Below are 27,286 nucleotides of genomic sequence, written 5' to 3' on the forward strand. Positions count from 1 at the left end.
ACACAATATTTTTCAGATAATAGCATTTGTTACTTTTTAGTTCTATTGATTACATTGACACCCAACAATGTAATACAATACAATGTCTTAACCATTGAATAAATCAAGTAGTTATTTCTAAATATTTTGTATTCATAATTTTAAAAAAGCACATCTGCATGCTTTTTCAAATAAAATGTTATTATAGTACAAAAGCAAGACATAGGTGATTAGTCTTGCCAAGATCGCTGCTTAAATAGCACCCTTTTCTACCATGCATGAGAAGATCTGATCTCTTACTAAGTGTTAACTGCACCCCACGTTTCTTAATATATCTTAAACTCACTATCTTAAATAAGAGAAAATTCAGAAAATTTAATATGCTGTTCATGAGTCGGCCCTATTTAGCATCAATTAACACCTTCACTAAACTTTGACTATGCACAGCTATTTGCAAGAATGAATTATTTTGCACGCTCCTCGCTGTTGGCTTAAGAAAATGGTGTGCAAGGATAGTGAAAGTCATTGTTCAATATCGTAATTCAGGCAGGGTCTAGGCACACTCAAGACTGTATCTAACACAGCCGGACAACTCCATAACACTGAGATGACTTTACAAGTATGTGCATCACAGTTCATAAGGAGCACTGCAAATATTCAAGCCAGACCAGCTATTATGTATAAATGAAAACCAGAGATTCGTCAGGAAATTTCATCCAGCTCAGTAAGTGATAGCATCATGATTTTAACTCAAACCTCTGTGTCATCCACACTCAGCACATGCAGGTGCTATTCTACTAAATTTGCTCTCAGCTGAATTCTGTCTCCGTTCTTCAGTGTATTTTCCCAATAGTCATACAGCTACTATTCCTATAGCTCAGTACTTTTACAGTCCAGCTAGCCATCCCCCTCAAGGCTGTGATGCAGCCATCCAAATGCAGACTTTTAAGCACAGAGAAGAAAAACCAAATAAGACTCTGCAGACAATAAGAGTTACAGTAACATTGCTGAGTTCGTTTCTAACAACAGGCTTCACAGCTTCGCTCAATCAAGTTGACCACCCATTTTAATCCACAGAGCTGTTCTAAAACATTCTGGTGGCTAATAACATTTGCCACTTTAAACTTTGACTCCTTTCTTGAAGACATTATGCTGAATGAAACATGTCAAAGATTAAATGGTGTCACTTGGGCCAGGACTGTTCAAAAAGTTTGTGGAGATGCAAATTATGAAAAATTAAGCATGACATTAACACATTGGTGCACCAAAATAAACTGACTTTTCAGTTCCATCATCCACGAGATTTTTAAAGTCTTTCCACATAAGGAACTTACGTTAATTAAATTCATAGCGCCGACAAGCACAGCAGATGTTACCCAAGGGCGGGGCAGGGGTGGGAAATGGCTATTGGATGTGTGTGGCGCTTCAGTTTTCCCAGAGGAAAAGCCCCCAGAGATACATGCACCTGCACTTGGCCAATATGTCAGTGTACCTCATGCCACTAAAGGAAGAACCTCATGTCATCTATCTATCTAAGCATTTACATAATATATAAGTATTATATATAAATATATTATATATATACATATTTTTAATTCATGCCACTCGGGGCCTGAATGAAATGTTAGCAAACTTTCAAAAAAACTGTCAGTCTCTAAGTAAAAGCAAAGCAAATAGACAGATGCAAACAAAAAAAGATTCCATTAGGTCAATTTCATTAGGCGAGATAGCCTACTGGCTAAATTCTCATTTTGCATTTGCCAGGATCCCATGGAAGCACTGGTTCATGTCCCAGCTGCCCCACATTCCATCCAGCTCTCTGCTTTTGACCTGGGAAAGCAGTACAGATGGCCTCAAGCCTTGGCACCCTGCACCTGCATGGGAGACCCGGAAAAGGCTCCTGGTTTCAGATGCACTCAGCACTGATGATTGTAGACATTTGGGGAGTGAACCCACAGACTAAAGATCTTTTTCTCTGTCTCTCCTCTCTGTAAATCTGCATTTCAAATAAGAATAAATTAATCTTTAAAATGAAAAGAATTAAATCATGTTTCTTTCCTGCCTACACGAATGCAAGCATAAACTCTGGGAGCCATGTCTAAGACAGAGAAAGGAAAATTCTGAAAGGAGTAACGGAGTTAGATGAAGCAATAAGAACTAGGTTGGGACAACGAATGGACAGGAAGATTACATATGACACCCATCCTACTCAACTAAAGCCACTGGTCAGGATGGGCTTGTGTCCTCCCATGAAAAGCAACTGACATGGACAGTACCCCTTGTGTCAGTAAGACCTGTGAGGGGGCTGCCCCAGGAACCTCGGACCCTGAGCACTCTTCCCTGCCAGGAGATCACAGCACCAACGGGGAGAATCCACTGCAATGGTCTGATCCAGGAACTTAGCATCTCAACACCGGAGACAGCCCAACCGCTCAGGGGTGCTGATGACCAGCCCAAGGTAGCTGCTTCCACCCGCCTCCTAGGCAGTTCTAGCAGGGCTCAGTAAAAACTAAAAACTGTTTTTATACAGCACCAATAAAACTTTTTCAATGTTCAAAGAAAAACCTCATCAAGCAGGTGCTCCATTCCAAAGGCTATCCTGTGGAAGTAAAGGAAACATACCTGGTGGGAAAAAGAAAATTCAAAGAATTTGCCCCCAGCAGACCTATCTGAAATATATGGTTACTTTTTCAAACGTACCAAAACACAAAACAGCAAATTAAAGAATCTTGGATGGAAAAATAAAACACAGAAATAAAAACACACATTAGTATATGTTATACTGTATCCTTTTCATCAAACAGTTTATAAAGCAGCTAGCGCTTAGAATAAAATGATATTTTTAAATGCACAAGGAACAGGAGCTGAAATGAAAGTAAGATGTCCACAAGGAAATAGAAGCAGTACAGTGCCGACGACAGGAAGCAGAGACTCACCTGTGTGTTGTCGCAACCAGAGCAACCACAGTGAAAACTATACAAAGAAATCCATGTAAAAGCTGGATGTGCATCATGATGGAATTCTAAAACTCCTTCAGGCCATGGATGGAAGGGACGTAAGGTGGAAGACAGAATTGAGAAAAACAGGAGACAGAAAACCGACATTAACATCACAGAGTTAAGCACTCACGTGTTAGGAATGGCTCTAAGTGTATATGGTCTAGCTCTTCCACTTAGAAAGTAGGTAACCGTAAAAACAGATGATTAAAATGGCAAAACTATAAAAAGCACTTCCCATTGGCATAAGCATATTCAAAATTTAAAAATGAAAAATCATATACCATGAAGATACTGACTTTTTGAAAAAGGCAAAATGGGCTATGTTAAAATCACTTAAAATAGGGCCTGGTGTGGTAGCCTAGAGGCTTAAGTCCTCTCCTTGCATGTGCTGCAATCCCATATGGGTGCTGGTTCTAATCCTGGCCACCCCATTTCCCATCCAGCTCCCTGCTTATGGCCTGGGAAAGCAGTCAAGGATGGCCCAAAGCCTTGGGACCCTGCATCCACATAGGAGACCCAGAGGAAAGTACTGGCTCTTAGCTTCGGATTGGCTCAGTTCTTGCCATTGCAACCATTTGGGGAGTGAACCAGTGGATCTTCCTCTCTGTCTCTCCTCTTATCTGTATATCTGACTTTCCAATACAAAAAATACATATATTTTTAAAAATCAGATAAGATAGATTTCAAAGAATATTATCTCAATCACATAAAATAGTAATGTACCAATAACTCATAATAACATTACACATTTATGCACAAACAACAAAGCCTCAAAATCTTAGAGTAAAAAGTGACACAGAAAAATTACCAATTATACTTGAGGATCCCTCCACTCTCAAGAAATGATACAACTAATAAGCCAAAAGAATAAAACTATATGTGATCTGAACAACACACTCAAAGAACAAAATCAAAATCATATATAAACATATATACACACATTTTATAGACATTTTTATATATGCAAATATTTACAGAATTAACAGCAATTTTATACATTTTTTAATGGAAAACAGTGGAAGCAACACTGCCAATGCTCATTGTACTGGGCATTTTGCCTTGGCATCAAAACTAGACCAAGAAAAAGACATAAGTAGCAAAACAAGAGGACAATACCTCCCAGAATCCTAGATTAGAAAAATCCTCAAAACACTTGACAAAGTGAATTCAAACTGTATGAAAATAGTTACACACTAGGGCCAGGTAGGATTTATTAAGAACATGAAAGATGGCTTCATTATTTGAAATCAGTAGTCAAGGTGGCTAAATTAGTTTATCATAGTTATTAAAATGAAGAGAAGACTGACCAAAGAGAAAATCCATTCACAATGATAGGAATCTCAAGTTCATAAAAAGAGTTCCCATAAAGCTTAATAGCTATCATTATAGATTATGGTGAAACACTGAATGTCTTCCCCCAAAGATTAAAAATCAAACTATACTTACTGGAGGTAGGAACATGTCCCAGCGGGTCCAACTAGCACCCATGATACTAGCATGAGTTCCAATTGAATTCTCACATGCTCTGCTTCTGATCTAAGGCCCTGCTAATGAGCCTCTGAAAAAGCAGAAGATGGCCCTAGGACTTGTGTCCTAATGCCGCATGGGAGAGCACCATGAAATTCTAGAGTCCTGAACAACTCCAGTCCCAGTGCCAGCCAGCCATTACAATCACAATGAACCAACAGACGGAAGATCTCTCTCTCCCCCTGTCATTGTCACTCTGCCTTTCAAATAAAATAGTCTTTTAAAAAGTTTTTGTATGGCAGGTGCCATGGTATAGTTGTGTGAGCTTCCAACTTTTAGTACCAGCATCCCATATGGGTGTAAGTTCAAGTCATCTTAGCTGTTCCACTTTCCATCCACCACCCTGCTAATAGCCTAGGAAAGCAGTAAAGGATGACTCAAGTCCCTGGGTCACTGCACCTATGTAGGAAGCTGGGAGAAAGATCCTGGCACCTAACTTTAACTTGCCTAACTCCTAGCCTTTGGGGCCATTCGGGAAGGAACCGATGAATGCAAGATTTCTCTCCATCTTTCCTTCTCTCTGTAACTCTGCCTTTCAAATAAAAGTAAAAGATAAATCTTTTTAAATATGTTTCTGATCTTGACAAATGATGATTTTCTACACAGAAAATGTTCAAGAATCTACCCCCCAAATCTTAGAGAATCAATACATGATTTAAAAAAAAAATCACAGGATACAAAATCAACACACAAATATTGACGATCTTATTTCTATATATTAACAACGAGCATACAGAAACCAACATTCAAAGTAAAATATCATTTATAGTTGTTTCGTAGAAAAAAATTTAAATATTGGCTTAACAAAACATGAACAAGGTCATCATGCTCGATTTTACACGGGCTTATGAAGGAAATCATACGTGACATAAAGAGGGGTGGAGATACATCAGACACGTGAGTTAGAAGACAATACAGCAGATACGTCATTGATCCCTGAACTGTTTTATCAATTTAGCGTATATAAATATCCCAGCTCTTTCTTTGTAAGCACAAATAAACCATTCTAAACTATATGGAATTCACAGATGCTAAAGATCCAAAAAAAAAAAAAATAAGTGGAAGAAATTCTCTTTGAGATTAACATCGTTCTCTTTGACATTAAGCTTTATTAACAATACTGATCAAGACAGAGTGATACTGGCGGAAGGATGAACACCCAGCAAGAGAAAACTGAGTCACCAAAGCGAAGACCGGTAAAAGAAGAGCAGGTGCCTAGTGCTGAAGAATGCATTGACTTCAACGTAGGGAACATGGCCTTTCCAACCAAGGATATAATGTTTTTTTTTAGCAATTGGACATCTTTTTGGAGGAAAAGCTACCCAAATTCTGCACATTATATACAAAGGCCTTCCCTTTGCAAAAACCAAATGGAGAATATAGGGCTGGTCCAAAATGTTATTGAACTTGATAGCCTATTTTTAATTCATAAAAAGAGAAATTGAAAATAAGATTAAAATCTTTATTCTGTGAAATGTATTATAAAGAGGATAAAATGGCAAGATACAGAGGGGGGAATATGCACCAGAAACCAGCAGATGGAAATCCTCTCTCTCTCTCTTTCTCTTTCCCTTTCAAATAAACAACCCCCCTAAAAAGTTATTAGATAACTGATCTATCAGGTCTCACAATATCAGGTCAGTTTGAACACCAGCACACTTCCATCCCCCGACTGCACTGTTTAAACATGTAAATATAGAAGAAAAATGGACTGTGATGTATATATGAGACCAAATAAAATATGGAGAGTGTAAAATGTCCTGAGAACACAAGCAGTAATGTGACGTGGTTGATGCCAACCATACACACGCTGTGTAATTAGAAACACACCTCAAGCACCCACAGCATGGACCAGGGCAGCCAATACCTATTTGCACCTTTTTTCTTTGAGTCTTTATCTTGATTATTCACAGGTGACACATTCCTTTTTATTGCCGCTTCCACTTCAGAAAAAAAGAAAATATTTGTGAGAAGATAGCTCCTCCTGCCCAAATGTGGTGAACCCTTCCAAATGAACAGATTTGCAGTTCTCTCGTGAAGGGATGTCCTGCAGCTTCAACGCTCACCTGCTGGAAACATTTTAAGCCCATCTCCTCTCTCTGTCCCCTCAGATGTTTTGACACGCCCTCCTCCCTCCCTGCTTCCCTGCTAACAGCAGTGGGAACACTTCCCTTACCGGTGTGGGATCCCTTGGAGGGGCAGGGGCAGCCCTCCACAGGAAATGACAAGCTGTGAAACAGAAAAGAACAATTCCTTCCACATGTTGGCCTCTCTCCTGAAGCAGCAAGGGGCTGTCAGCCAGCATCACGGTGGACGGGGCAAGACTCTGCCCCGTAGTCCTGTCAAAACCAATCTATAATTAAAGACCTGCGTGACTGTTTAAAGCTTTTTCTATCCCAGCAGTTTTCAGAAATGACTTTGAGATCGAAACGGATCAAACAAAAACTATTCTTACAATTAATCGTGCTGGATGGTGAAGACCCCCACAAACGAAGGAAACACACAAGTGTTTTATAAGAATTTCCTAATGAGAAATGCATGAATGGTACAATGTTGAGTACTGGCCCAATTAACATCTGTGTGGAATTTTCCCAACTAAGCCCCAATTTGGGAAGTGTAATGTTGCAGCTATTGGAAACCCTATTAGGTTTGCAAATGAAGTTACAATGTGACAACTTTATTGCTCTGAAGGAAAAAGAAAAAGGGAGAGAGAGAGAGAGAGAGAGAGAGAAGCACAAAGAAACAAGCCAATTTTCCAACCAACTGATGCTGTTAAAATGCTTAAATAACTTTAACATATTTTGAAGCATTCCTTTACTTCAAAACTTGTTGAGTCAGTTCCATATCTTAAAGGGATTTTAAAAATTCAGATAATTAACTGTTGTTCAGATCAATCACATTGAAATGTGTTGTGGTTTGCTGAGGTTCAGTTCTGCACTCAAACCCACTGGTACCCTCTTGAAATTAAAAATGTCTAAAACGTAACGTCTAAAACTTGCCACAGTTTCTCACCAGTGGAGACTCTGACATGACCATTCCAGATTCACACAATATCAGATTTAATATTCATTCCTCAAAGGCTATTAGAATAACTATAAGAAATTTCTTGCTTTAGTATCTACATAAACCAGGTTCCAACTGTTAAAAAAAAAGGTCATCTTTTCAAACACCAGATTCCTGATTCTTCCATAAACTAAGGAAGAAACTCAACTGACAAGTTATTGGCTAAAATATATAATCCCTATGGTCTGTTATAATGAAAAGTGTCTAAGAAAAATTTGTCTTTCTTATCTTGTTCAGGAAGGAATGCTGGGCTGAGGATTGTGAGGGAATAAAAGGTGGACATGGCTGAAGCCAGCCGCAGTTACTGGAGTCCTTGGACACCCGTAGTTCAAGGGTATCTTACGGAAAGGGCAGACCCTTGACCTGCACTGGCCAACCTGCCTGAGTTGCGCTGCTTCTGAGCTACAGGATGGACAGTGATCAGCCCATCTCCCCCTGTGCTTCTGCTGCACCCAGGGCTACCTATGGGTTTGTTCTTCCTCTCTGTCATGGCTTCTTCCGGGCCCCTGGTATATGTTGGGCACAATTGTCTCCCCGAGTCAGTTAGCAACCATAAATTTTTTAATGCAAAATTTCTGAACTTTATGCAGCGTTTTCATAATATGTATTTTCCATGCATTTTTTTTCAAGACACCTAGTAGAGTCATGCATGCATTTTTGATAAAATTGCAAAAACAAGTCTGTGTGAAGGATTAGTCTTTTCTATAAATGGGCATTATTTTCAAAGGTGTGACACGTGGAGCATCATGCCACAATTCACTCAAAAACTGATTCCAAATGAGTCACAGATGGAAGTGTAAAATGCAAAACTAAAACCATTCAGAAGCAAACATTAGGCAAAATTATTCTCCGTGATATCACAGCAGAAATATAATCTCTAAAAACCAACCATCTCCACTTGCTCAAAAGTCATAACTTTAACTGTGTGAAAAGAACCATTAAGAAAATAAAAAGGCAAGGGCAGGCATTTGATACAATGATTAATATTACTTGATAGGCCCAGCATGATGGCTCAGTGGCTAAATCCTTGCTTTGCACATGCTGGGATCCCCTGTTGGTGCTGGTTCATATCTTGGCTGCCCTGCTTCCCATCCAGCTCCATGCTTGTAGCCTGGAAAAGCAGTCCAGGACAGCCCAAAGCCTTGGGACCCTGCACTTGTGTGGGAGATCTGGAAGAAGCTCCTGACTCCTGGCTTCAGATCGGCATAGCTCTGGCTCTTATGGCCACTTGGTAAGTGAACCAGTGGATGGACTATCTTTTTTTTTTTATTTTCTTGCCTTGCCTTCTCTCTGGAAATCTGCCTTTCCACTAAATATATATATATATTTATATATATATAGTATTATTGTATATTATTATATATTTATAATTGTATAATATGTTATAAAATATGTAATATATTATATTATATAAAATATGTTATATTGATTATATATTATTAACATATATATATATAATTTGTAAAGATATTATTTGGCATGCCTGTATCTGGGTTCAAGTCTTGCCTCTGTGTGCAATTCCAAGTCCTGCCAATACACACCCGGGAGCCAGCAGCTCATGGTACAAGTACTTGCATCCTTGCCGCCTCCAGAGGAAACGGGGTGGGAACCAGCAGATGCAGGACCTGCCTTTGTCTGTCTAAATCCATCTCTGTCTGCTTCCCTGACTTTCAAAATAAACAAGTACTATTTTAAGGGGGAAAAAAAAAAGCCAAACTACGGATAAGGAAACAGCATTTACAAGTAACGTATTGAAGAAGGGATTTGTATCTACAATGAATAACTTTGAATCTGTATAGCAAATGAGTACATATGAAGATGTTCAATGACCTTAACCATTACGCAAATATAAATTACAGCTGTGCCATGCCACTACACACAATCCAGAAGACTTCTCTAAATATTTGCTAGTATTAAATTCTAACAAGAGTACACAATCTCCCCATAACTATATAGAAGAAATACAAGGCGGTATAACCAGTCTGCAAAATGGTTAGTTTCTTATAAAGTTATACACACAATCCAGCAATTTTATTCTTAAGGGTGTATTCTAAAAAAAAATAAACTCAATGCTCACACAAAACATTGCAAGAAAAGATTTCCAAAGCTGAATGGAAAACAGAATTCAAAAGTAATTTTATTTTGGTGCAAAAAAAAAAAAACCCCTCTGAAATCCACATGAAAATTCATAAAATTCATGAAAATGCATACTGTATGTGTCAGTTTTAGAGGTCTTACTTGCACCGACATAAACATCTCTTTTGATCCCATTTTTCCATTATTTTTGAAGTCTTCTCACATGTGAATATCAATTGCACTCTATTCGTGATCATTGAAAACAAAAGCAATCCAAGTGTCTTGGTGGCTGTGGTCATTACACAAATCTATGCAAGTGCCTAATTTCATAGAACCATATTGGAACACATCCACTTCACTGTAACCCTGAGAAGGTAAAACTAGCTGATGGCCCGTTTTTCATAAGAAGGAGCTAGCACACGGAGACTATTCCCTTAATTACTTGATAAACATTTATGGTACGCCAAGGATTATTGAAGGTTGTGAGGCACATCAACACACTATTTGTTCATGGTTGTACAGTGACACTGCTGAAATGAACTGTGCATGACAAAGCGTGTGTGTGTGTGTGTGTGTGTGTGTGTAGTCCAAGCTATCAACAAAACTATCAAGCCTAGTGACTCTTCCCAGTCCATACCCACTGAAAGTAAACAGCATAAAAGCTGAGTAATAACCCAAGAGTTAGGCTACAGATATTTTCTTACAACCATTCATAGTTATTCTCTGGGCTCTGAGACTGATCATGACTTAAAACCGTAGCCAATGGTTATAAATTCAGAATCTCTTGGTATGTGTGTCAAGATGAGTACAGAGGGGCAGCTGTTCACGCATAAGCACCGGTGTGCACACTGCTTGTACATAGACGTTCAAGTCACTTTTTCATGATTTGGAGACAGTAGTATATTCAACAGATTACGTTTGAGCCTGTCAATATTAGACAGCTTGTGGAAGATACAAACACATTTTTCAGACAGAAACGTGGTAACCATGAATGTGCCACGTGGCTACCCCTTCCCTAAGGTTCGCTCCTTTAATTGTAAATAGCCAGAAACTCATCAAGCCAGAGTTTAATAAACTTTTAATTTGAAATGAATTACCACATGTTGTGTTTGTTTACCCATTATTAAATCTCTTAGCAACATATCAGTGGCAGAAACACCATACTGTATCATAGCCCTGATAGATTAGGAAACAAACCCGGAGGGGGATATTTAGCACTAATAATATGTTCAGGAAGCTTCCAAGAAAATCAATAAATATAAGAAATGAAGAGATGCATATGTTCTGTTTTTGAACAAAGCTATTCAGCTTCGGAGCAGAAGGTCCCTTGTAGACTTTGAATGCGGAGCTTGAATGAAGCACAGAGGCAAAACCCTTCCTACTAAAGCATTTCCTTAAAACAACAGCAATGCTTCCATTCATGATGCGTTGTGTTATCATGCCCACTGTGTCGGTAGCTGAACTTTCCTAGAGTGCAGCTTCCTTCCTTTTAGGAATACTGAGGGCAGAGTTCCATCAGCCAATTCCAGAGCCCAGTGTACTAGGTGTGGAAAATATAGACCCAGGGGAAAAGCCACTAAGCAAAACCGATCTAATGGAAAATGATCTATGAGTAATTGCTTCTAACCTTTTGCTCAGTATCTTAAAATTATGTTAAAATGTCAGCAGGACTAAATATTATCAGTGAAATCAGAACTCACTCAAAATATTTTTAGCTCCATCTAAAAGCACAGGGTGGGGGCAGATGTCTACTTTAAAATTCACATGCTTTATCATGTCCTGTATGGTACAGGTTTTTTTTTTTTTTACAAGATTTACTTATTTATTTGAAAAGCAAATTGACAGGATGGAGTTGGGGAAGTAGGAGGGAGATGGAGAAAGAGGTCTTCCGTCCACTTATTTATTTCCTTTTTTGTTTGTTTGTTTTTATTATTATTTTTTAATAATCTTACTTAGTTGATTAGGGCATAAAGGGTTAAGGGCTACAGGGTGAAAGTGGGTAAGACCATTGTTTCCATACTAATATTATCATTTTTCCCTGTACCTGGGGTCAGGGGAGAAACAAAGGGAGAAGCCCCACCCAGCCTCCCACCCATCCCAGGTCCCCAGTGTGAGGCGCACTCCGAGGGTACTGCTCAAGCAGTTTTGATAGTTCAACAGTTCTGAATTGCTGCCAATCTCACCATTCCAATCACGATGAAACCTATTCAGAGTCCACTGGCTGACATAGTTTCTTCATGGTTGGGGTTCTGAGATCAGCAGTTCAGTTGAAGGGATCTCCAAAGAAACTTTATCTGAGGTGTTCCCAGATCTGATTCTCGCGTGAGTTTGCTAGTACAGGGTCCAACACTGCCCATTGTGCCAATCAGTTTACACATATGCTGGTGATTGCAATTGCTGGGTCAGTTCTGTTTCCAGCCCTGTCTTCCTCGTGAACCAACAGGTGTTGTAGTCCAGCTTGATCCTACCCACTTTATACTCGGTCCTCATGCAAACCAGTTGGAACTGAAGCCTAGTTGGGGCAACTCCCCATAACCCCCAATAGTTCTGCCCCCTACCCTGCTTCCCATGCTTGCCAGTATGTACCACAGGCTTGACCAGTCTGTCCCACATCCCATTTAGCTCTCGTACTCATCAATGGGCATTGAAGCCTAGTTCAACCTAACCAATCCTACTCTTCAGCCCACACACATACTGGCGGGTGCCTTTCTCTCTAGCCACGCCTGCCCCTGCCCTGGTTTGCGTGCTGTCCAGTGAGAGTGGTAACCCAAGGGAGATACCCACTATCTTCCTACTAGGCCACTCCCACCCCTAGATTATGTACTTTCCAGGTGGTTCTGGCATTTGACTTGACAGAATTAGCTCCCAGTGTCAGCCTCTGCCAGCTGATGCTGCGGCTAAGCCCAACCAACCCTCACCCACTCTAATTTTTGCTTGCACCAGTCGGGACAGTCAGCCCACTGTGGTCCTTCCCTTATCTAGCTCACATGAGGCCCACAGGTGTTATAACCCTGCCTAGTCTGGGCTGGTGAATCAGTCTAACCCAAATTATCTTATGGATATTTCCCTCCAAACCATCTGGTCTCAGTCACCACGCATGCCTGAAACTTTCATGACCCTGTCACTGCTAATCATACAAAATTCACCTCTCACCTACACTAAAACTGGCCTTATGCATGGGTGTCCCCAGGCAGCAACTACATATCTCAAAAACCCCAGAGTTCACCTCCAGGCAGCCAGCTGGCAAAGCCTGGCACCACTTGGTGCACTGACCGCCCAAGGCCAAGGACTCATTCACTACCTTCCGACAGTGTCTTTGGCTTGAGTCCCCAGCATTGGGTCCAACCCGGCAGGGGCATCCCTCACAGCCACCACACTGCAGGGAGCGGCAATTGCTCCTAACCCCAAGGCCCAAACCCGCTTATTTATTTCAAATGCCATACAAAAGCAATGGCTTAGCCAGGTGAAACCCAGGAGTCTAGAATTCTTTCTGAGTCTCCCATAGGTGTAAGACTCAAATATTTGATCCACGATCCATGATCCTCTGCCTTCTGATGCATTAGTTAAGAAATGCATTCAAAGCAAAGAAGCCAGAACCCAACTTCTGGTGCCCTGATAATGGTCATGGGTATCCCACGCCATAGATGAACACGCTGCAGACAACACCCACCCTGTTCAGTAGACTTCTGAACTTGATATTTAACAAAGATAGATGTGACTTTTAAATCCTTTTTAGCTAATGGTCACCATTTCCTGCATTTCCCTGACTTTTTTACCTCAATATGTTAGCTAAGATAGTTGACACCAATCATCAGAGGAGGTTTGGACTTTTTCTTCCCTTTATGGAACTCAGATTGTTAGTAGTGTATCTTTTATTGGTAATTAATGAGTAAAGAAGTTGATTTTTTAAAAAAAGGAATTGATTTCTTACATCAGAGCGAAGAAGAGAAGTCCAAGGGTCATGAAGCTGCATCGGATGAGGGCCTTGATGCTGGAAAAGACTCCATAGGGACCTGAGGTGGTACCAACCTACACATGGCAAGAAGGCTACGGAGCGAGGACCAGCCTGGCTTTTATAAATAGTTCTGCAGGAACCCGTCAGTACATTTCACCACTAATCTGAGAGTAGATTCATCTGCTCCTAAGACAGAACCCCACCTCTCAACACTGCTGCATTGGAGCTCAAATTTGCAACATGAATTCCAAGGTGTGTACCCAGACAAAGGTGCCACGTCTACACACATGGTATGCTACCATTACAACACCTGCATTCATAGACTATCTCTGCCACTCATCTTGATAGAACAGGTTGATTTGATTCAAAATACAGCCATGACATAGAAGTCATTCTAGGGAAAAGAGTGGAGAAGGAATAGCCCCAACGTCCATGAAGATCAACAGAATCATCTCTGAAGAAGCCTGGAGCCGGGATTAGCTGGAACACTGGCCAGAGCGCCTCTCCAAGGCCCCCGTGTGGCACGCCCTGCTCCTTCGCACACTGCTGCCCCCTGCGCCTTTGCACGCTGCTGGTGCCACTGGTTCCTCTGCTGTTCTACCCACCACACCACTCCCCTTTCTACTCACAGTACAATGATACACTTGTTTACTGTCCGTCTTGTGTATCAGCACTTAAGTTTTAAAAACTAAAGCATTCATTTTAATTAAATTTCAATATTGACTGCTTTAAGATCAGCTTAACGCTATACCTTCTGAAGATTACTTTCTTTTGAACTCCGAACCAGGCAATGCCATTACATCCTGTTTTCTCTAGCTACCTGTTAATCCACACCAATTTTCAAAGTGTTGAGAAACAATCAATTTTCATCGGGTTGTGCTGCATCTGACACTTAGCAGCAGCTTCGACAGATATCTCATTTTAGTCGACTGCTTCACGCATTTGCTTTAAAAATATGGCATATTTGATATATATGTCACTAAAATTCTATGAATACAGTTTCTGTGCTTACTCCAGGGCTCTTGTTGGTAAAACCTCTGGTACTGAGACCTTGCTAGTGGCACTGCTAAACTACGACCACCACCAGCAGCACGAATTCTGCTAAAGGATCCAGTTCTTACGGAAACTTGCAAGTCTTTCAGTAAAGAAAACATTGTGTTAGTAGAAATTATCATCTCTAATAGTGTAGATACTTCAAAAAGCTCAAGGGGCCCAGCGCGATAGCATAATGGTTAAGGTCCTCACCTTGCACGCACTGGGATCCCATAGGGGTGCCGGTTCTAATCCCGGCAGCCCTGCTTCCCATTCAGCTCCCTGCTTGTAGCCTAGAAAAGTAGTTGAGGATGGCCCAAAGCCTTGGGACCTTGCACCCACACGGGATACCTGGAAGAGCTCCTGGCTCCTGGTTTCAGGTTGGCACAGCACCAACTGTTGTGGCCACATGTGGAATGAGCCATTAGATGGAAGATCTTCCTCTCTGTCTCTCCTCCTCTCTGTATATCTGCCTTTCCAATGAAAATAAATAAATCTTAAAAAAAAAAAGCTCAGGGGGAAAGTGGAATTAAAAGACAAGTTTATTTTGTTTCAAAATCTAAAATCCATGATGTAAACAAAAATTATGCAGTATATATTTTTCAATGACATTTTCAAGATGTCCTGTAAGTATTTTCAGGAAATTGAAACATTTGTGGACTGAATAACCAAAAAAAAAAGTCTTCATTATTTTATCTACTACTTAAATAAACCAGTCTTTGCAGACAATGTCTATAAAATAAACTCAACTGTTTGAGAACTTCTTGTAAGGGTACATTGTCTTTTAGGGCAATTCTTTGATTACCACTCACACAAGCATACAAGAACGATTCAAATCTAGAAATAAGAATCAAAAGAAGCCAAATTAGCACAATAAGGAAAAAAAAAAACCTGGGCCCGGCGCGGTGGCGCAGTGGTTAAGGTCCTCACCTTGCATGCCCGGGATCCCACATGGGCGCCGGTTCTAATCCCGGCAGCCCCGCTTCCTTTCCAGCTCCCTGCCTGTGGCCCAGGAAAGCAGTCGAGGACGGCCCAAAGCTTTGGGACCCTGCACCCGAGTGGGAGACCTGGAAGAGGCTCCTGGCTTCGGATCGGTATAGTATCGGCCCGTTGCGCTCACTTGGGGAGTGAATCATCGGATGGAAGATCTTCCTCTCTGTCTCTCCTCTCTGTATATCCGCCTTTCCAATAAAAAAATTATAAAAATAAATCTTTAAAAAAATAAAAAAAAACCTGCAAGCTGTGTTTAGAGTAACAGGCTTGTGTCAAAAAGCCTTTTGCCTCAACGAAGGTTTTTTATACTTAGTTTTAAGTATGAGTTTTATACCTGCTTTTTATGGGAACCACAATGCGGTGCAGGGATTAATATGTTTGTCAGTGTTTCAATCTCTTTAAATGGCCTGATACAGAAAATAATACATTCACAAATTATGAATACTGGTACCTAGCTTTGCAAAATGTAGAACACCTCAAATGATTACAAGCAGATTGATAAGTAAGACGTTCACTAACCTAGGGAAGAATGAGAGGTGAACTCAGCTTTCTCTTTCGTTGATTCCAAAATGTTTTCCTTTTCTTTTCCAGAGAGATTAGCCACACCCACTTCTGCTTTCTCTTCCCCTGTCGTTAAACAGGCCCGGAATTCCAGGGAAGGTTGAGTATGATTTTCAAACTGGTTTGGATCATCCACATGCAAAGGAAGCTTCATGACCTATTGAGAGATTAAATCTGTTATCTAAGCAGCTGAAAATATTACATACCCACCTGATATTTCTGCAGAAAGAGACGATCTGAAATATTGGAAAGACCCATGCAAAATGTTTTCCAAATTTGATGGCTGTTTTTTAAAAAGAATTTTTACATCAATACATTTGTGTAATTGTCTCGATATGATGCTAGGTTGGGCAAAAGGAGTGTGCAACATCTTCCTGTAGGAACAAATGCCAGCGTGTGTCCCGTGTGGTGCTAATGAAAGCGCAATAAGGACTAGGTCATCGTTAATTACAGGTAATAGCAATAACAGTGATAAAAAGGACATTGACAATCTCAGGTGTTTATAATCAGTCTCATATGGATGATTGATTAATGACTTACATCACAAGATCTAATTACGAAAGGTACAAATAACTAGGAAGTACAATAAGGTAAAATTCACTTTTAAACTCCTTGTATTTAACATCATATTATCTTATATTAGAGTAAACATCAGATATCTGACCTTTTGGGATTGGCTCATTACCCTTAGCATAATGGTCTCCAGCTTTTGCTCATTTGGCCACAAACAGCTGTATATCTTTTTTTTTTTTTTTTTTTTAGTAGCAGAGTAGTATTTTGTAGTGTATATGAACCACAGTTAAAGTCTTTACCCAGTCCTCTGTTAGTGAGCATTTAGGTTGCTTCCATGTTTTTGCGATTATTGATTGTGCTGTAATGAACACAGGGCTGTAGGTTGCTTTCTCATGCATCAGGTCTTCTGGATATATTCCTAAAAGTGAACCTGCTGGGTTATATGGTAGGTAGACTTTCAGTTTTCTGAATATTCTCCATACTGACTTCCATAGTGGTTGTACCAGACTGCAATCCCACCAACGCTGAAGTAAGGTTCTTTTTTTCCCCATCAACCTTGCCAGCAGGGGTTGTTGGTAGTTTTTGATATGTGGGCAATTCTAATTGGAGTGAAGTGGAACCTCAGCTGTTTTTATTTGAATTTCTTTTATTGCCAGGGAGTTTGAGAATTTTTTCATAGGCCTGTTAGCCATTTGCATTTGTTCTTTTGAAAAGTCTCTGCCTAGTTCCTTTGCCCATTTCTTGACTGGTAACAAAGCAATAGTTGTATGAAGCAAAGTTAATATGACATTGTTATATATTATATTATAATACTTTCCATGGTATTATTTATGTAGCATTAACTTTTAGAGAACACATAGTAAAGCAGGTTATTTAGAATTACATGATTTCATAATCATTATAACAAAATTTCCATTGTAGGTTGTATTTTAATTTTCAATTTATTTTTAATCTTGGTACACATTCTAATCACTATTAACAAATGTGAGTATTTTTCAATAATTTCTTTGCATTTCATTTGCAATAGTCTTCTTTTTGAAGTTTACTCAGCCTGTGTTCTTGATTTTTAGTAGGTGCTAACAATTTCTAGTATCTGAGCCTCCATCATAAAACCAACAAATAAATATCTGTGAAAGTAGAGCTTTTGCAGAAACATTCAAAAATTCTCCACCGTATCCAGGTGCACATGAAGGATAAGGCAGTATATTGAAAAAAAATTCTCCACCATTCTAGTGCACAATCAAGTCAGCCTTATGGATAATGCCATTTTCAAAATAAATACAAAATACATAATCACATGAGGGCACTTTTCTCACTAGCACAACTAGGCTGTCCCAAATGAACACCTCAGCATAATGCTTTAGTGGAGTCAAGCAGCAGAAAGGTCATTTCTGATGCTTCTACTCAAACTACTTAACCAACAAGAGCACCATCATGCCAGATGCGTATGTTGTTACTGATTTTAAGATACAAATTATGTGTTTCCAGAAAATATTTGACAGTTTAGTTAAGTAGACAAGGAGGTTGGTGGTAAGAAGATGGGTGGATAGGTAGATAACAGATATAGATAAATGACAGGAGGATAGAGAGAAAATAAAGGAAGGAAGGAAGGAAGGAAGGAAGGAAGAGAGAGAGATGAAAGAAAGAAAGAAAGAAAGAAAGAAAGAAGGAAAGAAAGAAAGAAAGAAAGAAAGAAAGAAAGAAAGAAAGAAAGAAAGAAAGAAAGAAAGAAAGAAAGAAAGAAAGACACTTGAATCCTGTGGAAATGTGAGTCTTTAATTTGTTGCTATGAACTCACATATCTGCCTCATCAGACAGGTGGCAAGAGTCCAAACTGGGGACACTGTGCTATGGTTTGGGTGGGTGCCGATAATGGTGCTGTTGGGACCTGGTGGAGCCTCTCGGGAAGTCTTCAGGTCACTCTGTTCAATGTCCTAAGGAGTTCATTTGTAGATGTTCTCGATGAGATTGTTGCTCCAACACTCAGAGCTTGAGTTCACCCTGTCTCCCAGTTCCTGCTTTCGTCTTTCACCTACCATCATCACACCCAGTTCAATCTAAATAAATATCACTTATGATCAAATGATTTGCCCCAGAGGCTTCACTTCAGTAACAAAATGCTTTCTGAAACAAACTTCATATTGTCTCTTCTCTAACCATAGAATAGATAATGCTTAAAACGCGGTGGAAGATCAGTTCTGATTCCCAGTCCTGTTGCACTCTGAGAAGGTGCCTAGCCTGCTTCAAGAGAAACCAAATCTGAACCAAGAAGATTCAAGCAGCAGTTATGGGCCATTCACAGCATGCAAGTCTATATTAAATTATCTTCAAGGTTATTTTGGCTAATGCTAGAATTTTAATTCTTACATCTACATATCAATTTTATCTTCATTATTAGAAATCACCAATAAATGTAATTATTTCCACAATTGCGTGATGATTTATTAAAATTCTCAATAGCATAAAAGGAATTTAAAGGCTAGATAGGAGAATCTTTGAGTCTTTCTCTACTTATAAAGCTGTATCACCAACCTGAAAATAAATATTGCCCAGCCAATGGTCCAAATCCAGGCAAATCAAGTCTTCAATTTCCCTGAAGCTACCAACTTTCCGGTCATAATGTCCACGGAGTAGGGGACACTTGAATTTTCCATCTATTACATCAAAGTTGTTGTCACACAAAGGGAAGACTGCCCAGCCCACAACACGGTCAAGGCTAGTGTATGTCCCACGAAGAAGAACGAGTTCAAATAACAAAGCCAGGCCAGGTCTCACAGCTTTCTTGGGAGGCAGTGCCTAGAAGAGATATTAAAAGGAAAGAAGATGTTAGGATGTCTATATGTTTTGGAAACACATTGTATTCAGTGTGAAATGGAAAGTGAATATTCTTCCAAGCCCAGCCATGCTGCCCTGGAAATGCCACCCAAATGACACAATCAATTGGACCCTGCCAGCTCAACAGTTTGCTTTAGAATTCAGTCATGCGGTGTGTTCATTAACATAGTATTCCTTATTTTCAATCCTCTTTGCTTGCATTGCTATTCTGTTGCATACCCATTTTTATCCTCACTGTTGCACCTGCTGTCAATCATTTTCATAACATCCACATACCCAGAGAAAGTGTTTTGCACAGAACAAATGTTTTATAGTGGTCAAACTATTGCACTCCAGAGAAACTAATCCTGATGTGTCAGTACATCTCATAAAGGAAAAAAAAAATCCTATTTCACTATGACTACTCCGGTTACTCTACACTTGATCTTAGCCAAAAGGCCGAGAAACGATACTCCTGTTATTTTAACTGGCAATATAATGCACCTGATTTTTAAAAGAAGATTTATTTATTTGTTTGTTTTTATTGAAAAAGCAGATTTATGGAGAGAAGAAAAGACAGAGCAAAAGTTCTTATATCCACTGATTCACTCCCCAAATATCTGCAACTGCCATAAGACAAACAAATCCAAAAATAGAAACCAGGAGTGTCTTCTTGGTCTTCCACATAGGTGCTGGGTCCCAAGGATTTGGGCCATCCTCCACTGCTTTCTCACACTATAAACAGGGGGCGGGATGAAGTGGAGCAGTCAGGACACAAATCGCCCATAAGAGATCACATTGCCCTGAGGTGGAGGATTAACCACTTGAGCTATTGTGCCTGCCTCTCCACCCGCCTCCATGCACATAACTTTGGCCGTAATTTGTCAGTGCTAAATAAATAGCACCAAGTGTAAAAACAAAGGGAATAATCCAATTGGCCAATTCACCATTAAAGTTCCAAAATATAAAGATGGAGCCTGTCCACTGACCTTTAGAAACAATCATTTCAGGAAATTACAAGGTACAAATAAAATTTCAGCTAAAAGATAATTAGGTTTTCAAACCTTATTTGTGAAGAATTTAAAATAGACAGAATTAGGAATATACCTGACCCTATTGCAACACTACATTAAATCAAAGGTATGTAGGTATGTTTTACTTAATTTATGTAAATATCCTAACATTTAGTTTCAGTATAAAACCAAACAGAGACATCTGTTGAAAAATGCTATAACCTTGTGGCAGCTGCTATTAAGTCATTAACAGGATCAAGTTTCATTTAAACCAGATTTACCATTTTCTACAACAGCCCATGGGAAAGCTAAAAACATTAGGCACAAATTACTGACAAAACAGATCCTTAATCAGCCTGTAGTTTTCATTTGGCTAGTTGACTGCCAACACCCGTTGTGATAAGAAAACATAAGCTGTACGGAGAGGAAGACAGAGTCAGAAACCTGTTTTCAGCCATTCTCTAAAAAAAAAACTTGAACAAATTTTATTAACAATAATTGCATCTATTTCTATTCTGGCCTTTTCTTTAAGATGGACTCCCGACAAAATATATCTTGTTTAATATATGTATGTTTAATATATCTTAACAACAGGATGCTGGACTCTCTCTGCCATCTTCTCTACCAGCAATGTCAGGATACATTTAAATAGCAGAATGATGGACTTATGACTGCTTATAAAGGACTACAATATTGTAATAATATAGGGAAAATCAGTTGGAGAAGGAGGGAATGCAGGAAGGGAGTAAGGGAAACCCTAGAGCATATGGAGTTGTATCGTAACATTTTTTTTAATTATTCTTAAATGATTATCATCCAACAAAATAAATAAATAAATATTTTTTTAAAAACTAGCATAAAACTCCTACCTATTACACTAGTCTTTTCCAGACTAGTTTTATTAAACACGTAACGTAGGAATTTGACCATTGGGATCCAGTTCTACCATTGCGAGTTTGTACTCTAGAGTGAGTCAATTCTCTTTTTATATCTGAATGTCCATATACTAGAGGTAAAAGTTACCTTGCATACTAAGTTAATATCATTATCAGCTCAGTAAACATTCACAAAAAACATGAGATGTATATTATTGCTACTTGTTTTTAAGAATTTATCTAAACCACTTTTAAATAACAAAGCCAGGCCAGGTCTCACAGTTTTCTTGGGAGGCAGTGCCTAGAAAAGATATTAAAAGGAAAGAAGATGTTAGGATGTCTATATGTTTTGGAAACACATTGTATTCAGTGTGAAATGGAAAGTGAATATTCTTCCAAGCCCAGCCATGCTGCCATGATCATTATTTTGATTAAAAAGAAAAAGCACATTCCAGGTTCAAACACATTTATAAATGTGGAAAACACCCGCAAGCCCCTGGAGGTTTTGCTTCTGATTCTGATGGAGAGGGTGTCAGGTGGTCAACACTCCCATCAAGACAAGGAAACAAATATCAAAGCACAGAATCAATGCCTACTGTGATGATGTCGAAAGGGAAAGAAACCAAATCTCAGACAGAGATTTGTCATTTCCACTTGACCTACTGTCAGGAAAGGGTGAAGAAGCAAACCTTTCCAGCAGAAAGGAGAAACCCACGGGACTTCTAACAATGCCAGGATAAGGTGGCATGTGGAATACTTAGAAGCCCTGGAATGGAAAACACATCCTTCCATCAGTTCTGAATTTACAAAATTTATAAATTCTCAACATCATGTGAGCAATTGTGTCTATGAATGAAGGCAAACAGAGATTACCAGTGGCCCAAAAGCCTCGAAGCAGGATTGGAATGCACAAACCTACAAAATCATATCATGATTACACAAAGCTTGGGTAGGATGCTCAACCCAAGTGGAGGGTCTTTTGATACTTTAAAGCCTTGAAAACTAGTGAGAAGTGAAGACAGTCTTGAGTTCCCATCCAACTTGTCCTTAGCTTAATTGCTAGTATTAGTAAACACATCAGTCCCTCATGGGGAAATAGCACATGGTATGTGATTCCCTACAATCTTACAGAATGTTACAGAATGAACACACACACACACACACACACACACACACACACACACACACACACGGTGCATCCAAAGACATGGAGAATTGGGAAGCATAAACAAAGGAGCATTACTCAAAGGAAATTGAACCACAGTTGATCCAGAAGTTGAAATGATCAAAAGCTTTAAATAACGATTTTACCTAGGATAGAAAAGTAAAGGCTTAGATGAAAATCGTTGGTGAACGGATTGAACAGTTCAGGAGAGAACTCTAAGTTTTAGAGCAGACCTGTAAAATATTTAAAGTTACATAGTCACTCAATGGCCACAACACAGAAATAGCAGGTGAATTCGAAGGCAGGTTGATAGAAATTATCCCCACTGAGTCACAAAGGGAAACAAACAAACAAACAAAAAAAATGGATCACAGTCCCAGAGAACTGTGTGTAGCCTCATGTATCATTGGAATCCTCAAAGAGGAAGAAAAAGACAACAGTGCAGAAAATAATATTGGAAGAGATAATGAAGGAATTTTCCCCCACTTCATGAAAAATATCAATCTGTAACATGAAGAAGCTCAGAAAAAAAAAGAAACTATAAGTAGAAGTGACAAAGTCAGATTGATGAAAATCAAAGGTGAACAGAAAAATCTTAATAATGAAGGTTCAGTAAACATGAAAGGAAGTGCTCTCTCCTGGCTGTCCAGAAGTATCCATTCATTTCCTTCTTATGAAAGCTTGAATGTATTATGAACTACTAAACATAGTAGAGAAAATCTTTGTCCATGTCTTTTCTATGCCCTTTGTTCACCTCCAGTTACTTTTATCACTTACATTGAACAAAAGGATTGTAGAAACTGGTTAATTATAAACTCCATGTTCTGTGACTTACTAGACTGTTTCTTGCATAACTAATGTCATAATACAACCTTGACCCTAGCAATTCTAATACCCTAGCGTTGCATTGAGAATCTTAACATGACCTCACCATTATGTAACTTTCATGCTTTGTTTCCTGTTAAATATTAATTAGCACATATAACACGTGCAGACACTAGTACTAAGCATTGTCAAGATATTCACTGTCAATGTCCCCAAATGGCAGCCTTCCAAACATACACACACACACAAAACAAAGTCTACTATTTGGGGGGGACACCCAAATCATCCAGAAATTCTTCTTTCTATCCTAAGTGGAAAAATCTTTAATTGAACAAAAATGTTAAGATTTTATTTATAGGGTCTGCTATGATGGCTCAATGGCTACTAAAACCTCACCTCCAAGCACCAAGATCCCATATGGATGCCAATTTGTGTCCTGCCTGCTCCACTTCCCGTCCAGCTCTGTGCCTGTGGCCTGGGAAAGCAGTGCAAGATGACCCGATGCCTTGGGACCCTGCACCCATGTGGGAAACCCAGAAGAAACTCCTGGGTCCTAGCTACGGATCAGTTCAGCTTCAGCCATGGTCGTCATTTCGTCAATGAACCAGTGGCTAGAAGATCTTTCTGTCTCTCCTTCTCTCTGTAAATCTGATCTCCCTTTCCAATAAGAAATAATTAAATCTTTATTTAAAAAAAAGATTTTTCTTTAACAAATTAAATGTTTACATAAGTAAAGGGATTGCAGACCTGTGTGGGTAACCAATTGGAATGGGGAGGTTGGAAAGGAGTGAGTGAGAGAAATGGTTTTGCCTTCCTTCCTGTGTCTGGAGGGTGAGGCGCGATGGAGAAGCAAGGGGCAGGCTGCACCGCTTCCTTGCCAGAGCCTGTTAGTTCAAGGGATGAAGATGGCCTCTTAAAACTGCTTCGAAGATGTTGAAGAAAGACTCTCCTCAGAGTGTTACTGAGTGGTGGCTGGGTAGAGCAGCCTGGCTAAAGAGTTATAAATATACAGTAACCTCCGAAAAAGACATTTTGAAGAATTTTATGGTGGGGTACATATTATCTAATGAAGTGATGGGAAAATATACAATAGTTGTTTTTGACAAAGAGTGAATTTTTCACAATTTCATATCTCCATAGCATATAACAGCTGTGATCAGTAGAGAGTCAGTTTGCCCCCTGAGCAGCAGCGGCCCATTAAGTCCACTCACCAAGATTTTCCAGTCCCTTACTTCCTAGGCACAGGGTAGAATCCCCTGTCTGTGTCTCTGTTGGTTGGTACATGTGAATGGTTCTGGTCATTGATCTGTGAGTGAATGCAACATCACTTCTAGGTTAGAAGTGTGTGGTTGGTTCTAAACCCACCAGTGACATCATGTCATCTCCTTTTTAACGAATGAAAAGCAGCATCTTAGTTGGTGGCCTGGCCTTTGCTCTAGCATAAGAATGGATTTGCAGAGGTTTCCATTTTCCCAGCCTGGATGTGGATTGTCGGTGGGAAGCATCTGTTGTGGACAGTCACTGAGATACTGCTGTATTTGGTTGCTAACAGATAACCAAGGTTGCTTGGACTAGTTGGTTGGCTTTGACTTCTGTTTACTTACGTCCAGCACTGATCCTTCTATAGATGTGGACCAGAACAGAAAAGTCAAAGATCTAAGTCACTGGATATAAGATCAAAGACCTTTGTCAGCATAGAGATAAAGCTAAAAGAACATATATACCTACACAATTCTTGAGCAGACTAGCAGAATATCAGCCAGCGTAAATTGCTCACAAGTTCTACAGTGTGTCCCTGGGACATTTCATTCGTTCTAAATGCATCTTGTAGTCCCCAGAGTTTATATGTAGGTTATTTCTACTCCAACTGCTCAATCCTTCTTTAATAACAAACTTAGTAATTAAATTAGTAAAGACTTACTGAGTTAAAAGGAAGCTGTGTGCCACAGTGGTTAAGGGAATGACCTTTGGCATCAGACAACTGTGAGATCTAATGCCCATTTACCAATAGAATAAGTGATGTATCTACTATTTCTAGATCTTGTTTCACTGTATATAAAGTGCTGGAGTAGGGAAGGGTAGAGGAGTCGATGGCTGATACAAATAGTGGAAAGTGAAATAAATCGTATCTCCATATCTAACAGCACAGAACACATATTTCATAACATTTTAAAAAGCTATTACAGTACAAGATTCCTTCAATCATCCACTGAGTGTTTCATAGAAGTATTATTTTCTTCTCTATCCTCCTAGCCAAGATGATAAACAGGCAAATGAACTAAATCCCTTGTCTTTTTGTTTTGGGCTAACAGAATGTTATTTTTCATGGAGACATGCTTTGACAAGTTTCAAGGACTAAAAGTATCACCAATTCTAACTGCAATAGCATCCGAATGGAAGACGAAGAATCTTAAGTGTCACCTCATTGGAAAACCAGTACTGTCCAATCAAACAATAGATCAAAGCCCTTGTTTTAGGTCATTGATTTCTCTTTATCACCGCAGTCCTAAAACTAATATAATATGCAGAGTTAGCATGTATTCACCAATGGCAAGGCACTGTGTTAAACACCTTTACCTCTGCAATTCAACTGCCATAGCAATTCTATGGGGTAGATTCTATCAGGGACTCCATTTGATGGATAGCACAGCTGATTCAAAGAGATTTGATCTAAGGGCACCAAAACAAATGAGGAAGAATGAGGTTGAGCTTGATTTTAAGCGTTCTGATCTGCAGGCAGTCATGTGACTCTCCCTGAAGGTTGGAAGGGCTGGCATGGGCCAGCCTACCTTACATGAGTGGTGGAAGGACTCCAAGCCATCCCCTTGTGTCTCGTACAAACAGAGGAACTAGGGCTCTTTCTCCAGAGGTTCCGAAAACAACCCATTCTCACCAGCATTGTTGCTGTGGATCTCAAACATTCAAGACACAGTAGAGCTTTCCAAACCATTCCCCTCGCCCTGTATCTATAGATATAGATATAGATATAGATATAGATATAGATATAGATATAGATATAGATATTGATATAGATATAGATATAGATATAGATATAGATATAGATATAGATATAGATATTGATATAGATATAGATATAGATATAGATATAGATATAGATATAGATATAGATATAGATATAGATATAGATATTGATATAGATATTGATATAGATATATAGATATATAGATACCTCCACACAATCCTCCATCCAGGATCCTTGATGATTAAGTCTTAATGAAAGGCAACCCTCATCGGATAGTTTACAAATTGATATCTAAATTAAAAACTGCCTTGGGTAAAAGGTATAATTGTATGAATTCCAAAATCTGAAGTCCTTGAGTTAATTTCACGGTCTCCAAAAAACCGAGTTATTCATTTGAGCACACCAAGAGTTCTACTGTGATGTCTTTAATGCCTAAAACTAGCAGTGCCTCCAAATTTAGTTTATATAAGAATTACCCAGGGTATTTATTAAAAATGCAGAATTTTGGGCTGCGATTTTATTTTAAAATCAATAAATCTGAACTAGGGCTTGAGACTGAATTCCAGCCAGGTGAGATAAAATCTCAAGTGATGCTTTTGTCTTCAATAGCAAATCAGAGATAAGCAAGGTAGACTGGGACACCCAGAAATCTATATGCTCGATTCACTTCCCTGGCTTTCTGTGTAAAATCGCAGTCTTACCCGAATAACTACTGACTAACCAACCTGACATTTTCACTATTTTCCATCAAAGATGAGTGAATCAAGAGGAAATATATAGTATATCATCTCATTATACTGTAGTTCTATTACCTGACCTCAACCTCAATATGTCATAACTCATCTTTTCACAAGCTACTGAAATGTTCAACTAAGAACATTTCACCCTAGGGAGATAGAAAAATCTAATTGAA

General features: G+C 39.2%; 1 protein-coding gene across 1 annotated transcript in view; it reads right to left on the reverse strand.

The window, feature by feature from the left end:
• The window catches only part of LOC121158981, a gene marked incomplete at its 5' end in the record, with an annotated part of 260,310 nt that overhangs the window by 156,951 nt on the left and 76,073 nt on the right, over positions 1 to 27,286 (reverse strand). The window contains 3 exons of the mRNA XM_040983966.1: positions 14,612 to 14,734; positions 16,144 to 16,342; positions 19,231 to 19,494. Of these exons, the coding sequence (XP_040839900.1) occupies positions 14,612 to 14,734; positions 16,144 to 16,342; positions 19,231 to 19,494 (586 nt within the window). The remainder of the gene's footprint in view (positions 1 to 14,611; positions 14,735 to 16,143; positions 16,343 to 19,230; positions 19,495 to 27,286) is intronic.

The sequence above is a fragment of the Ochotona curzoniae genome, unplaced genomic scaffold (assembly GCF_017591425.1).
Source record: "Ochotona curzoniae isolate NIBS_2020 unplaced genomic scaffold, NIBS_Ocur_1.0 contig_4064, whole genome shotgun sequence".
NCBI lineage: Eukaryota > Metazoa > Chordata > Mammalia > Lagomorpha > Ochotonidae > Ochotona > Ochotona curzoniae.